Source organism: Mercenaria mercenaria, chromosome 6 (genome assembly GCF_021730395.1).
Source record: "Mercenaria mercenaria strain notata chromosome 6, MADL_Memer_1, whole genome shotgun sequence".
NCBI lineage: Eukaryota > Metazoa > Mollusca > Bivalvia > Venerida > Veneridae > Mercenaria > Mercenaria mercenaria.
The window spans coordinates 61,886,040-61,902,155 of record NC_069366.1 but is presented as its reverse complement, the minus strand read 5'-3'; the positions used below and the strand labels follow the sequence as shown (position 1 = coordinate 61,902,155).

Here is a 16,116-nt window from a genome sequence, read left to right as displayed (position 1 = left end):
CTAGATATCATCAAGGTGAACATTCTGACCAATATTCATGAAGATCTCATGAAAAATATGGCCTCTAGAGAGGTCACAAGGTTTTTCTATTTTTAGATCTACTGACCTATTTCTTAACCCAATGTGACCCAGTTTCAAACTTGATCTAGATATCATCAAGGTAAACATTCTGACCAATTTTCCTGAAGATCCATTGAAAAATATGGCCTCTAGAGAGGTCAAAAGGTTTTTCTATTTTTAGACCTACTGACCTAGTTTTTGACCGCACATGACCTAGTTTCGAACTTGACCTAGATATCATCAAGCTGAACATTCGGACCAATTTTCATGAAGATCCATTGAGAAATATGGCCTCTAGAGAGGTCACAAGGATTTTCTATTTTTAGACCTACTGACCTAGTTTATGACCACACGTGACCCAGTTTCGAACTTGACCTAGATATCATCAAGCTGAACATTCTGACCAATTTTCATGAAGATCCATTGAGAAATATGGCCTCTAGAGAGGTCACAAGGTTTTTCTATTTTTAGACCTAATGACCTAGTTTTTGATGGCACGTGACCCAGTTTCGAACTTGACCTAGATATCATCAAGGTGAACATTCTGACCAATATTCATGAAGATCTCATGAAAAATATGGCCTCTAGAGAGGTCACAAGGTTTTTCTATTTTTAGACCTACTGACCTAGTTTTTGACCCCACGTGACCCAGTTTCGAACTTGACCTAGATATCATCAAGGTGAACATTCTGACCAATTTTCATGAAGGTCTTGTGAAATATATGGCCTCTAGAGAGGTCACAAGGTTTTTCTATTTTTAGACCTACTGACCTAGTTTTTGATGGCACGTGACCCAGTTTCGAACTTGACCTAGATATCATCAAGGTGAACATTCTGACCAACTTTCATAAAGATCCCATGAAAAATGTGACCTCTAGAGTGGTCACAAGCAAAAGTTTACGGACGCACGGACGACGGACGCCGCGCGATCACAAAAGCTCACCTTGTCACTTTGTGACAGGTGAGCTAAAAAAAGGCATTGATCCTAGTCTTAGAATTACAGCAATTATATCTATTCTACATCAAGAAGAGAACAAATTATTCTAACACCAGACAAAATAAGCTTGAAGATTTTAGTCAAATTTGTAGGCAGGTCATTCATAATGCATGTACTCTACATCAATCTTCCTTTCTATAACATTCTTTTAAGAAACAACAAACAAGAGCTGGCGGAGGACAGCAACACTCGACTATTCAACAGCCTTGTCAACTGAATGAATACAGAAGTTGAAAAAGGGGCATAATTTTGTAAAAATGCAAACAGGATTATGTAACCTGCACAGTGCTTATCAGCTCAAAACAGTGGACATGTGTGTTAAGTTCCAATCAATTCCCATTTGTGGGCACTGAGATACCAGTTTACATAAAAGAATTTAAAAGAATGTAGAGTTATTGAAACGTAGCACTGCATGTCATATCATGACAGCGAACAAGTGTGTGAAGTTTCAATCCTTTCCCATTAGTGGATACTGAAATAACAGGTAACATACAAAACCTTAACCAAAAAATTCTAAGTTGAACAAGGAGCTGCATTCAATAAATGTTTGATGCCCCCAGTGGCATCTGACAACTTGTCGATAGATTTTGCACCTATGTCCAAAACAAGGTCATGGTCAAGGTCAAACTGAGGTCAGGTGATGTTTGAAGATGAGGAATGGTCACAGGTTACATCTGTATTAGTATCAATTCATTCTTGTAGTACTGATGCTAGACAAAATGGTCCCATTTGGTTAACCAAGAGATGGCCCATATAAAGCAACCAAAGTCCAAAATGAGGTCAAGTTCAATTTATTTATTTATTTATTTGGGTTTTATGGCGCACCAACACAGTATAGGTTATATGGCACCAAACAGGACTACAAATTTTGATTTCACATCTCATTTAAAATAAAAATATAAGGTATGGAATCAAAAGAGGTCAAGTTCAAGGTCAAACTGAGGTCTGGTAATGTCTGAAGATGAGGAATGGTCACAGGTTACATCTTCATTTGTATCAAGTCATTCTAGTATGGGGTATTGATGCTAGACGAAACAGTCCCATTTGGTTAATCTTGTACGGATGGACGAATGAACGGACGGACAGGACAATCACTATATGCCTCCAGCATCAGTACATGCTGGGGGCATAAAAAGGGGCATAATTTTGTAAAAAAGCAAAATAGAGTTATTGAACCTGTGCAATGTAAGTCAGTTTATCACAGTGAATAAGTATGTGAAGTTTCAATACATTCCCACAAGTGGTTACTGAAATACCAGCTTACATACAAAAACTTAATCAGATCAGGACGCGGACACGTCACATGTTAAGAAATTTTTAAAATGTTAAGTTATGGCCATAAATGAGTTTTTCTGCACAAAATTCTGGCCCATGAAAAACTTAATAAGCATTATTTCAGGGAAATCTTGCATATATGCCAATGAAAATATCCTGAATGTTATGTAACAAATGGCTGAAATTACAATGGAAAATACTCTATCCAAATTGTTTTATAATGATAAATTCTAAACTGATCAAGATATTTTAAAATTTAGTTTCTTTTACCAGCCACGCTGTTCTTCAGAATTATGTATATTCATATACAAATGTATATATAAATCATATATCAAAAGAGAAATCAAGAAAAAATGGTTCCAACAGTAAATAGCAAATCACTAAAGCTACTGCTAACTTAAGTCACTAAGAAATGCTAACAATCAGGAGCAGATATGTACACATCCCACTACTGTTTCTATTCTCTTCACTAGAAGCTAACAGAACCCTTATAACTGACAGTAAATTCAAGACTGCAACGTAATAGAAGCTGTACATTACCTCCTGAGAGAGTCTGAAATCACAATCTGGTACAAGAGGAGATGGAGCATTACTGAAACACTTCACTCCCAGGTTGATAAACTGAAATATAAATATTCTGTCATTATATTTCAACTTTAAAAAGAAAGTAATGTTGCTAGTTTTAACAATGTCATCTATTTGCTGCATGTTTTACCTTTTTGTATGCCAGGGCCAGATTCTATTCTAGGTGTCTAGATTAATTATGATAACCCTTGACTTCTTTTATTGCATAAATACATTTCCTTGCTGACTTGACAAACAGGTAATCCTTGAAGAACATGATCAGTATCAGTAAGTTAACCATATACTCTTTTTATTCCAAGGATAATTACAGTAAATCCTATCATATCTAATCTTTTATTTAAAGGCACTCGCTGCAGTTTTTCCGGACGGGTCGATATTTACCCCAACACCATACCAATTTGGTTGTGTTTCTAATCGATTTAGCTCACTGCAGAGTTGGAGCGGTTTTCTGCGCATGCCCGGAAGTGATTATCTAATGTCGCGTACGGCAAAAATTCGCAAATTATTGTATGTTCGCATGCATTTAATGTAAAATATGTATAATATACTGACTAAATGTTAGGGTAAGTATCACCATGGTTACAAAATATATACATTTAAAGTACATTTAGTTCAAATTGCTTCAATCCGACATATACTGGAGTCTGTAATTTATACCGGCGCTCGAACTCTGCACTGAGTCAAAGCTGTTTCTAATCCCGTACCATACCCATACCGTACATCCGTATTCGTAAACTATAGGTTTTGTTCGGAGAAAGGCGGAAACTTTCATCGTTCTATGATATCAAAATGCTTCAGAAACACCTTAAAATCCGCTTATTAAGAAATCTGCCCTTTGATAATTTTATATATCTCTAAGTCATTTGCTCAAACACTGAAAAAGTATTTCATACCAACCTGCGTTGTATAAATGCCTGCCACACCCCACCTCGTTGTAATTTGATTTAAGCGAAATCTAATATGGTGACCTATCAATTTTCTTTTTGTTTTAGATTAGGTAGACATAACCAAAGGTATGTGCAGAGTTTGATTAAATTCTATTACGTGAAACTCGATAAAATAGCAAAAGTACCAACTTAAAATTGACAAAAATATGCAAAAATAGCCATTGGGTCTGCTGAACAAGTATTCCTTTCTCTACAAAATCATTTTCTTTTGATTTCTCTGAGTATGTTTCAAACAGATATATTGTTTTCTGTTATAAAAATGCTTAGATATCAAATTTATGCTGATTATTGTACTTTACTGAAATATATTTTAGGATTATAGAAATTTTGAAAAATGTTAAAAATAGCACCAATTCTAGGGGCAAATTAAATTGAAACAAAGCTGGTGACCTAGTATTTTTATTTCATTTTTCAATACATCATAACATGATCTTTTAATACAAAACATTTCATCAAAATCTATTATTGAGAAAAAAATTACGAAACTGTAGCAAGCGTCCATAACATTTTCAGTGGTTCATCCTAAAATACTAAAATCTTTACAGAAAAATACTTAAGTTTGGCGTTCACACAACAAAATCAAAATTGTTCCTAAAAGTTCTCTTACACACATGCATTAAGTAACAAGTTCTATGTTATACGATAGTATTTAAAACAGTATCCCATTTAGGGCAATCAGTTCAACTTTCCTGGATTTCACACCAGCATATTAAAATGTTCTTTTGAAGTAACTGACAAAAAAGAAAGACTTATGAATTCTTCATCAACTGTTATATTGTCATGGAGAATATATGCCTTACAAGAGGATCACACTTGTGATCTCTCCTCTGCCTGCCCAACAGAGCTGATCATGCAATCTCACTTTATTTCTTAGATAAAAGGTAGTGTCTTTTTTTCAAAACTAAATGGATATTTTTTTCAACATAGGAGTTGCCTCTAAAAATGTGAATAAACAGTAATCTGTGTATGACAAAGTCCAGATTTCCACTAAATTCCATTGTTTTAATGATAAATGAAATAGTCATAGCATACAGACAACCATTTCCATCTTTCTGTAAGTTCAGAAAGGTTAACCCTTATCTGACCTAAAGTTATGCGTATAAACTGTAACGTTCTGAGAAGCCTCTTAAGTTCCACTAAAGTCAATGGAAAGCAGATATAATCCTGAACAAGATTTCTTACAATGAGAAATGGTAGCAACAATAACCGTTAACAACATGCTTGATATGTACTGACCTTGACCCTCTCACTGTTACAGATGACTAGGTTACGTATAGGTTTCGAGACATAATACAGAACACGTTTCATATTTCTGTACATAATCTGTTCCACACCCAAATCTTCAGAGATGTCATAAAATGTTCTGAAAGTATCATATGAACCATAAAAGTGTTTCATTTAAGATAGTCCTCAAACAATGAGTTTTCCTTTCTTATATCTGTTTTATATTTGTCCACTGGAGAAATTACATTACAGTTGACACAAACTATGCAAAGGCAGCTTAAATACAACAAGAATGACGACAATGTTGTATGACACATGCCCCCTAAAAAACCAGATAGAATAATACATAAATTCCACAACAGTGCCACAGCTCCAGAAAAATAATCGGACATAAAAGTCTTAACAATATGCACATGTCCGCTTCATGTTGATGGAGAATACTAAGTTTCATATTACATGAATAGAAACTGGAGGAGATGAGTACACAAACAAGGAGCTGCATTCAATAAACGCTTGATGTCCCCGGTGGCATCCTTGTCGATACAAAGCAGCCCAAGTCCAAAACGAGGTCAAGTTCAAGGTCAAGGTCAAACTGAGATCAGGTGATGTCTGAAGATGAGGAATGGTCACAGGATACATCTGCATTAGTATCAAGTCATTCTAGTTAGGAGTATTCATGATAGACAGAACGTGTCCAATTTGGTTAACCTCGTACTGACAGACTAACGGACGAACAGACGGACGGACAGGAAATCACTATATGCCTCCCACATCAGTAGATGCCGGGGGCATAAAAAGTGTGACAGACTGACTAACAGGAAGTTCAAACACACCATTCCCCTTCCTTTTTCAACATGGGGAATAAAAATTTACAATGAATTAGGAATAATTGCCAGTCTTAATTTCTGCTAATACTGGGCTATTGACAATCTTGATATGTCTGTGATTCAAAACAATTTTCAGTATTAGACTTTAGTTACATTTAATAGAAGAATCACAAATCTTAAGCTTCAAAAATGAGTCCTAACACAATAGATTGATCAATTATAGGTAATGCGAACATTTCCTTCTTATTACCAAATGCAGAGAAAACTGCAAACACAACAGGAAAGTATAAACCATGTTATTACTAACGCTTCAACTGAAAAGCTCTTACTGAATATTTGGCCAGATGGGATCATCTTTCGAGCAAAAGAGGAAAGGATCTTCCCTGTGACCATACATGACCAATTTAATTTCTTCATTTTGTGTTTCCATCTTCATTTTCTTTGCTGGTGGCAGCCTGCAATATATGTCTTTGCTAGTAAATTTAATTTGTAGAGAAAGTAATCTATTTTAACAACAAGAGATCACAGAGTGATCTTGGTGCCCACCAATGTGCCATTTTTGAGTGTTCCAAATTTCAAGACTTACTGACTAGCTCAAGGTCAAATTTCATTTCTGTACACAACACTGTGCATGTGGTCCAAATTCTAAAGCTGTAGCTTGAGAAATGTGAAAGTAGGTCACTAGATCAATTTCAAGGACAAAGTTCTTTGTACACAAAACTATGCATGTGCATCAAGTTTGAAGGTTGTAGTTTGAGAAATTTGAAAGTAGGTCACTAGGTCAATCTTAAGGTCAAAGTTTATTTCGGTACACAAAACTATGCAAGTGGTCCAAATTTGAAGGCTGTAGCTTGAGAAATGTGAAAGTAGGTCACTAGGTCAAAAGGTCAAAATCAAGGTCAAATTACATTTCAGAACACAAATCTATGCATGTGGTCTAAATTTAAAGCCTGTACCTTCAAAAATGTGAAAGTAAGTCACTAGGTCAATGTCAAGGCCAAAGTTTGTTTCGGTACACAATCCTATGCATGTGGTCTAAATTTGAAGCCTGTAGCTACAGAAATGTAAAAGTAGGTCACTAGGTCAATCTTAAGGTCAAAGTTCATTTTGGTACACAAAACTATGCAAGTGGTCCAAATTTGAAGGCTGTAGCTCGAGAAATGTGAAAGTAGGTCACTAGGTCAAAATCAAGGTCAAATTTTATTTCGGAACACAGAACTATGCATGTGGTCCAAATTTGAAGCCTGTACCTTCAAAAATGTGAAAGTAGGTCACTAGGTCAATGTAAAGGTCAAAGTTTGTTTCGGTAAACGAAACTATGCATGTGGTCCAAATTGAAGGCTGTAGCTTGAGAAATGTGAAAGTAGGTCACTAGGTCAAAATCAAGGTCAAATTTCATTTCGGAACACGAAACTATGCATGTGGTCCAAATTTGAAGCCTGTACCTTCAAAAATGTGGAAGTAGGTCACTAGGTCAATGTCAAGGTCAAAGTTCTTTTCAGTGCACAAAACTATGCATGTGGTCCAAATTTGAAGGCTGTAGCTACAGAAATGTCAAAGTAGGTCACTAGGTCAAAATCAAGGTCAACTCATGTCAAGGTTCATCTTGCCACTCAAAACCATACATGTGGTCCAAATTTGAATGTTGTAAGTTATTGACAAGAAGATTTTAAAAGCTTTTCCCTATATAAGTCTATACGAACCATGTGACCCCCAGGGCGGGGCCATATTTGACCCTGGGGGATAATTTGAACAAACTTGGTAGAGAACCACTAGATGATGCTACATTACAAATGTCAAAGCCCTAGGCTTTGTGGTTTGGACAAGAAGATTTTCAAAGTTTTTCCCTATGTAAGTCTATGTAAACCATGTGACCCCTGTGGCGGGGCCATATTTGACCCTAGGGGGATAATTTGAACAATCTTAGTAGAAGACCACTAGATGATGTCACATACAAAATATCAAAGCCCTAGGCCCTGTGGTTTTGAACAAGAGGTTTTTCAAAGTTTTTCCCTATATAAGTCTATATAAACCATGTGACCCCCAGGGCGGGGCCATATTAGACCCCAGGGAAATAATTTGAATCATCTTGGTAGAGGACCACTAGATGATGCTTCATACCAAATATCAAAGCCCTAGGCTCTGTGGTTTTGGACAAGAAGATTTTCAAAGTTTTTCGCTATATAAATCTATGTAAATTATAGAAATAAACAAGAAACGCGGCAATGCCACGAAACCAGGTTTTCAACACTTTTCATAAGAATAAACAAGAGTGCCAGAATGTCACAATATACGCCCGTCACAGCAAATTTCTTTACTCTAGCACCTGTATTTGCAGATGTAATTTTAATTTTGTGGTTGTTTAGTAATCATTGTAATTCTTTTGTTTTTCTAAGTCCACAAAAAATCTCCTTACCAGGTAGAGATACCTTAAAATACACCTAAAATTAGAAAGTAACAACTATGTTGTACCACAGAAAAGTGGTCTACGGTCAATTATAAAAAAAAGTTACAATATAAGTTATTTATAGTAACAACTAAGGGAAGTTAATCATAAAAAAAAGAAGAAAAAAAAAGAACACTACAAAAAAAAAAAAAAAAAACTACAAAAAATTTTTTTTAAGTCCACACAGAAATCCTTACCAGGTAGAGATTGGTCAAAATACACCTCAAAATTGGATGTAACATGCCTGTTGTACTACAGAAAAGTGGTCTCGATTTTTCCCTACATCTAGTAATGAAAAAGTTACAATATAAGCTATTTATAGTAACAACAAAGGGAAGTAATTCTAAAGAAGGGAACTGCGCAAGACACTTCATCTCATGATGGTGTATAATTGTGCCAAGTTACATCAAAATCCCTCTATGCATGAAGATATGCTCCGGACATAGTTTTCATTCTTGTATCCTTTGACCTCTAAGTGTGACCTTGATCTTAGACCTAGGGACCTGGTTCTTGCGCATGACACTCCGTCTCATGATGGTGAACAATTGTGCCAACTTTCATCAAAATCCCTCCATGCATGTAGAAGATATGCTAACCCTAACCCTAACCTAACCCTAACCCTATTTTTAGTAACAATGACCTTGACCTTGATCCCAGAAACCCCAAAATCAATCCCAAGCTACAACTTTATATAAGTTTTCTATACACCAAGTTTCATCATGATAGCTCATTCCTAAGTTAAGTTATTGACCGGAAACCCTTTTTCTATTTTAAGCAACAGTGACCTTGACCTTGATCCCAGAAACCCCAAAATCAATCCCAGCCTTTGTCTTAATATAAGCTACAAACATACCAAGTTTTATTCAAATATCTTTACCGAAACAAAAGTTATTGACCGGAAACCCTTTTTCTATTTAAAGTAACAGTGACCTTGACCTTGACCCCAGAAACCCCAAAATCAATCCCAGCCTTTGTCTGATATAAGCTACATACATACCAAGTTTTATTCAAATATCTTTACCGAAACAAAAGTTATTGACCGGAAACACCAGTTTGACGCTGCCGCCCGCCCGCCCGACCGACATCTACCCCAATCTAATAACTCTGAAAACCTGGTTAACAAAGGGCCATAACACACTAAAAAATTGTTGAACCAGTCCGATTTTCAGAGGGACACAACTAGGGTACCAATACATCATTCCGACAAAGTTTGGTCAAAATCCCCCTGGTAGTTTCTGAGGAGATGCGATAACGAGAAATTGTTAACGGACGGAAGGACGGACCACGGACGCAGAGTGATTTGAATAGCCCACCATCTGATGATGGTGGGCTAAAAATAGTGACTAAAACTTGAGTCACTCTTGTTCCAATTCCTGGAAAAAACAATACTGCAGTCATATGACCCAAATAAGTTCCTACTCCTGATTGGTATGCATACACCTTTAATATCCACATGACATAAGATTACTGACAAAGAAATACAAGTCTGGTACAACCAATATAAAGCAATCAAATAACTTAGTACTAGTACATAGCAATAGAAATTGGCTTCAAACTTTTTTGACTTTCAAATTCATGTAGGCTAAGTATGTCCTTGCACTGAATACCAAGGAACATTTATAATAACAAGGCAGTCTGAAAGACAGCAAAATCCCTCGCCACTGTTATGGAAAGTGAAGGGTAAACCTATGACCTTGAGCTGTGACCTTGACCTTGAACTTTCATGCAAGTTTCATGAAAATCCTTCAAGAGGTTTAAGAGATACAGAGCTCAAACCTTTGACATTGAGTTGTGACCTTGACCTTGAGTTGACATGGCTGATTCATGACAGGGCTCACACTGGCCTCCAAAAAATAATAGCCAACTTTTTAACCTATGAAAAATTAATAGCCAAAATTGATGTGGATCTTTGCATGCAATTTTTATAGAAATAAAAATGATAAATTTTAACATTTATATTTTCTTAATTGCTTTTAAAAGTAGCAGGCCCCAACTGGTGGTGTGGGAATCAGGGATTCATGGAAATTACCTCCTAATATTGGTGGTGGGGTCCCACTAAACAGTTTAAAATGCTATATTCTGAAGGTATTTACAGGACACATATTTGGTTTGTGTAAGGCAGCTGAAATGGTTGATATTGACTGACATTTTGGAGTGGACAATGGCTCAGTTAGCCCCATTCATGCACACACAATGTGGACACAGTTGCACACAATGGAAAGTTTACTAAGTCTGAGTATTATTCATACTTCGTTTATACCTTTTCTTTTTACAAAAGTGTTTTCATGATTCTTTTGACCATAACTGCACTTAAATTGCTCGAAAAGTACAAAGCAATCAGGTCGCAAAAATACGTGATAGTTGGCATCTATGCACACTATTGAATTACAGCTTTTTTTTTTCAACAAGTTTTTGATGCTTTATTCAATAGATATACTAATTTTCAAGTGTTTTTGAATGTTTTTACTTACGCTAATTACAGTTTGCAAGCAAATTTATTTGTTGATGGTTTTAGTTTGTCCGTATCGGCCATGTTTCTAAAAATAGAAACAGGACTGGGTTTTCCGATAATTTTTTAATTAATGTGCAAAAACAAACATTAATTATGCCAGAATTGTCTTGGTAAAAAATATCTGGCCTGTAATATTTCAACAAATTTCATTCTTTACAAATTCTGAAAATTCGAGAAAAAAATTTGTTTTTTCACTCTGAACAATTTCATTTTAGATTAAAAACACATATAGATTTAACCTAGATCCTGATTAAAGATATTTTGAAATCGTCGACAGTAAGGTCAGTTTATAATACTTTTAAAGATAATTAAATTAGCGGTAACTATAGATGGCAATTTAGTTTTTCATTAGGAAACTGCCCGAACAAATTGATTTAATTGTCGTCTACCGAATATAGAGTTGAATAAAATTTGTGTTGGCGTTTTAAAATGTTCCAAAAAAGTAGCTTGCCAGTTCAATCTGATTGACAGCTAGATAAGTAAGATTAACTTCCGCTTGTAACCGGTTTTATTGTCATCTGCATCTTACCGCCTTAGGCAATGTTATCGGCATAGTTGACACATGTTTGGAATACACGAGGTAATAAACAGTCCGCTCTATCGATTTTCTACACTAGCAGACCGCGGGTTACTGTCTCACTTGGCATAATTATTTATGTGGCTTTTAAATAAAATAATCGCCAGTTCCTGTCGCCAAAATGAAAAAATATTCGCCATTTAGATAAAATAATCGCAAATGGCGATAATGGGGACTGACAGCGTGAGCCCTGCATGAGCTCTTCATGAGGTGATCATTTGACCAGGGATCAGCCTACAAGGCGATTTGAGCAATATCGTCGCTTTAAAGTCGGCCACTTCGCCTAATTATCGCCTCCGGGCGAAATCCAAATCGCTGAGTTTTTCAGCGAGTTATTATCTGTTTACTTAAAGTTGCAAAACTTGATGCATATTCTAGATTAAATTATCGATAAATCCATAGTCAACCCCGCCTACTCGCCTGTCAAACTTCAGCCAATCGTAGTGTTAATATCGAACAGTGTCAATCAATAATATTGTAAGCCGCCGCCATTTTGAAAATTTTCAATCGGCGTGTAAAAAGCCGATAAACTTAACGAGAGCATGATTTTATGCAACAATTGTATATTATTCTTTCATTTTATTAAAGATTACTTCAAATTTCTGTAAATGAACGGCTCGGGTACTGTGGATAAAAAATGATTTCGCGGACGTCAGAACTGCCGTACAAAATATTGTAAAAAGATCGCCATTAACTAGGAGTTTGGTATTATTTTCGAAAAAAATAATAAATAAATAAATTAAATGTATAAATCTGAACAAGTTGGTGCAAAAATCGGGCATTATAAAAGTACGAGAATCGAAACATGAATGAAAATTTTCACGCCGTTTTGATCGTGCACCTGTTAAATTTACGAAATTCGGACATGTAAATTTCGGATAAAAATTTAAACGCGACTTTTTCATAGCTAAGTTTATACTTTATTTAGAAATTCATGAAAATGATAATGCAAGAATCAATTTCCCTAAATAATTACTATTTATAAGTTACAGCTAGACCCACAGAAAGTGGATATATATAGGCAAGAAACTGAATGCTATGCAGATTCTTCTCCTTAAATTTCTCAACTTCTCCCTAAATTCTGCGGAGGGAGAAGTCACTTCTCCCTAAAATTTTGACGTAGGCTGATCCCTGTTTGACCCAACTTTCCTTCAAGTGGTTTAGAAGATACAGAGAGCCCACAAAATGGGAGGCTGAAAGCTTTGACCCTAAATTGTGGCTTGACCTTGAGCTGGTATGGTTGACTCATGAGTTCTGCACATTGCCTTAATGAGGTAATCATATGACCAAAGTTTCATGAAAATCCTTCAAAGGGTTTAGGAGAAACAGTTCGGACACAAAATGGAAGGCTCAAACCCTTGACCCTAAGTTGTGACCTTGACCCGGCATGGCTGACTCATGGGTTCTGCACATCACAGTTTTATAAAATTCCTTAAGAGGTTTAAGAGATATTGAGTGGACACAAAATGGAAGGCTTAAATTTTTTACCTTGAGTTGTGACCTTGAGGTTTAGCTAACATGGCCAAGTCTTGATAAGGTGATCATCTGACCCAAGTTTCATGAAAATCCTTCAAGGGGTTTAGGAGAAACAGTGTGGACACAAAATTGAAGGCTCAAACACTTGACCCTAAGTTGTGACCTTGAGTCGGCATGGCTGACTCATGGGTTCCGCACATCACAGTTTTATGAAATTCCTTCAAGAGGTTTAAGAGATACAGAGTGGACACAAAATGGAAGGCTAAAATTTTTTACCTCGAGTTGTGACCTTGAGGTTTGGCTAACATGGCCAAGTCTTGATGAGGTGATCATTTGAACCTAGTTTCATGAAAATCCTTCAAGGAGATACAAAGCGGACATAAAATGGAAGGCTCAAACCTTTGACCCTAAGTTGTGACCTTGACCTTGAGTCGGCATGGCTGACTCATTGGTTCTCCATATTGTCTTGATGAGGTGATCATTTGACCCAAGTTTTATAAATTTCCTTCAAGGGGTTTAGGAGATACAGAGCAAACACAAAATTGAAGGTTTAACCTTTGATCTCGAGTTGTGACCTTGATCTTGAGCTGACATGGCTGACTCATGTGTTCTGCACATCATCTTGAAAAGGTGATCATTTGACCCAAGTTTCATGAAAATCCATCAAGGTGTTTAGGAGATATGGAGCAGACACGAAAGTGTTATGGACAGACAGACCGCAGGACGGAAACACTTCCTATAACCCCCACCACTCATGGCGGGGAATTAATAAAGATTATAACGAATTATTCAATTGCAAACCCATAATTAATAGTACTGAAACTTTGATTGGAACACTATAAATCTGGAAGTCTTCCTAAACAAAATGTTTAAGAATTGTTTAAGAACAAAAGTGATATACTTATCTGCAGCTGAATCTCCAGCTGCCTCAACTTGACTTTGGTCTTCATTTTTTACAATACTATCTTCATCTACCTTCCCATATGTTTCTGCTTCATCACTATCAGTCCTTTTTCTCTTCATTTCCATTTTATCTACACTGTCAGTGTTATCACTGTTATCACTTTCAGTCTGTTTACTGAGTGTTTCTGAGTGAACAGCATTTTCAGTCACCTCAGTTTTGACTGTATTACTGTTTTCTGTTTCCATGGTTTCCATTGTCTCTGATTTGATTTCTTGAGATTCTGTTGCAGCTTTGTCTTTCTCTGCTGCTTCTGCAGTGTCAAAATTATATACATTTATAGAATGATACAGAATCCTGGAAATGGTAATTTTAAAACATTTTTTTTTCCCATTAAACATCTACTTGTCCATACAATAGGCATACAGGCCTGCAAAGAATGTTCAAATCAAGTCACTGTTCTATTAGTTTTGTATACAACATGTAATTTAGGGTGTAGTGCATTTGCATTATTGTATGAATTTTCATCTCATTCATTTACTGACCGATAGACTGACATTCTAACATAACACTGATCTGGTTATTATCAGACAAAGTGGTATTATCAGACAAAGTGGTATCATCGGACAAAGGGGTATTTTCGGACTAAGTGGTATCACTGGACAAAGGGGTATTATCAGACAAAGGGGTATTATCAGACAAAGGGGTATTATCGGACAAAGGGGTATTATCAGACAAAGGGATATTATCAGACAAAGTGGTATCATCGGACAAAGGGGTATCATCGGACAAAGGGGTATCATCAGACAAAGGGGTATTATCGGACAAAGGGATATTATCGGACAAAGTGGTATCATCAGACAAAGGGGTATTATCGGACAAAGTGGTATCATCAGACAAAGGGGTATTATCGGACAAAGGGGTATTATCGGACAAAGTGGTATCATCGGACAAAGGGGTATCATCAGACAAAGGGGTATTATCGGACAAAGTGGTATCATCAGACAAAGGGGTATTATCGGACAAAGTGGTATCATCAGACAAAGGGGTATTATCGGACAAAGGGATATTATCGGACAAAGTGGTATCATCGGACAAAGGGGTATCATCAGACAAAGGGGTATTATCGGACAAAGGGATATTATCGGACAAAGTGGTATCATCGGACAAAGGGGTATCATCGGACAAAGTGGTATCATCAGACAAAGGGGTATTATCGGACAAAGGGGTATTATCGGACAAAGGGATATTATCGGACAAAGTGGTATCATCAGACAAAGGGGTATTATCGGACAAAGGGGTATTATCGGACAAAGGGATATTATCGGACAAAGTGGTATCATCGGACAAAGGGGTATTATCGGACAAAGTGGTATCATCAGACAAAGGGGTATTATCGGACAAAGGGATATTATCGGACAAAGTGGTATCATCTGACAAAGGGGTATTATCGGACAAAGTGGTATCATCAGACAAAGGGGTATTATCGGACATGGGGGTATTATCGGACAAAGGGGTAATATCGGACAAAGTGGTATCAAACGACAAACCATTTAACATCTTAGTTATAGCTGTTGTGTTGTTGAATTGCATAACACATGAGCCACATGTATTTTAAAGATTTCCATCAACAATTTACACAGTACAACAAAAGTAGCAACATAAAATTGTATAAAAAAGAAGTTTGAGAAGTTTGTTGTCATACTCATTTACATTTCTTTTGAAAACCTGTAATAATATGTAAGTGTATTAAGAATAGCTGCTTTGCGTAATTATGAAGAATTTAGGGTACTACCTGACAGGAACTAAATTATTCTGATCAGCATTCTTCAGGTCCGATATCCAAGATGTCTAGAGATTTGGTTTTCACTAGGTCAGGTAACAAAAAAAGGATAACAGACACTAAATTCCTAACAAATACATTTGTGGAATCTGACCTGATTTTTTTCCCTGTATTTGATAATTAGAAACTTGTCTAAACATTTTCTGTAACAATGATTGTTGGACAAGTTGTTTAGTATTTAATTTTCAGCCTATTTGTTTTTGGTGTTGTTTTTTTTTAATGAAAAATTAAGAATTTCTGGAAACTGCTTTACCACTAAATACATAACTAGCTGCATATGCATGAGTTAATGCGGTGATGATTAAATTTGATAAGAAATATTTGTATTGGCCAATGGCCATAACAATTTCGATAATTTGGGTTGTGAAATATAAAGCCTTCTTCAGCCTACTGATGTCTGATACATAAAGCTGTGTTTTCTGATGATCAAAAGGTTTCCAGGACAA

General features: G+C 36.2%; 2 protein-coding genes across 2 annotated transcripts in view; both read right to left on the bottom strand.

Moving 5' to 3' along the window:
- The window catches only part of LOC123548725 (RNA cytosine-C(5)-methyltransferase NSUN2-like), a 71,590-nt gene that overhangs the window by 7,508 nt on the left and 47,966 nt on the right, over positions 1 to 16,116 (bottom strand). The window contains exons 16-19 of the mRNA XM_053546078.1: positions 13,828 to 14,140; positions 6,245 to 6,370; positions 5,101 to 5,227; positions 2,873 to 2,953 (exon numbers count right to left, since the gene is read on the bottom strand). Coding sequence (XP_053402053.1) covers positions 2,873 to 2,953; positions 5,101 to 5,227; positions 6,245 to 6,370; positions 13,828 to 14,140 — 647 coding nt within the window. The remainder of the gene's footprint in view (positions 1 to 2,872; positions 2,954 to 5,100; positions 5,228 to 6,244; positions 6,371 to 13,827; positions 14,141 to 16,116) is intronic.
- The window catches only part of LOC123533418 (uncharacterized), a 283,937-nt gene that overhangs the window by 253,495 nt on the left and 14,326 nt on the right, over positions 1 to 16,116 (bottom strand). The window lies entirely within an intron of this gene.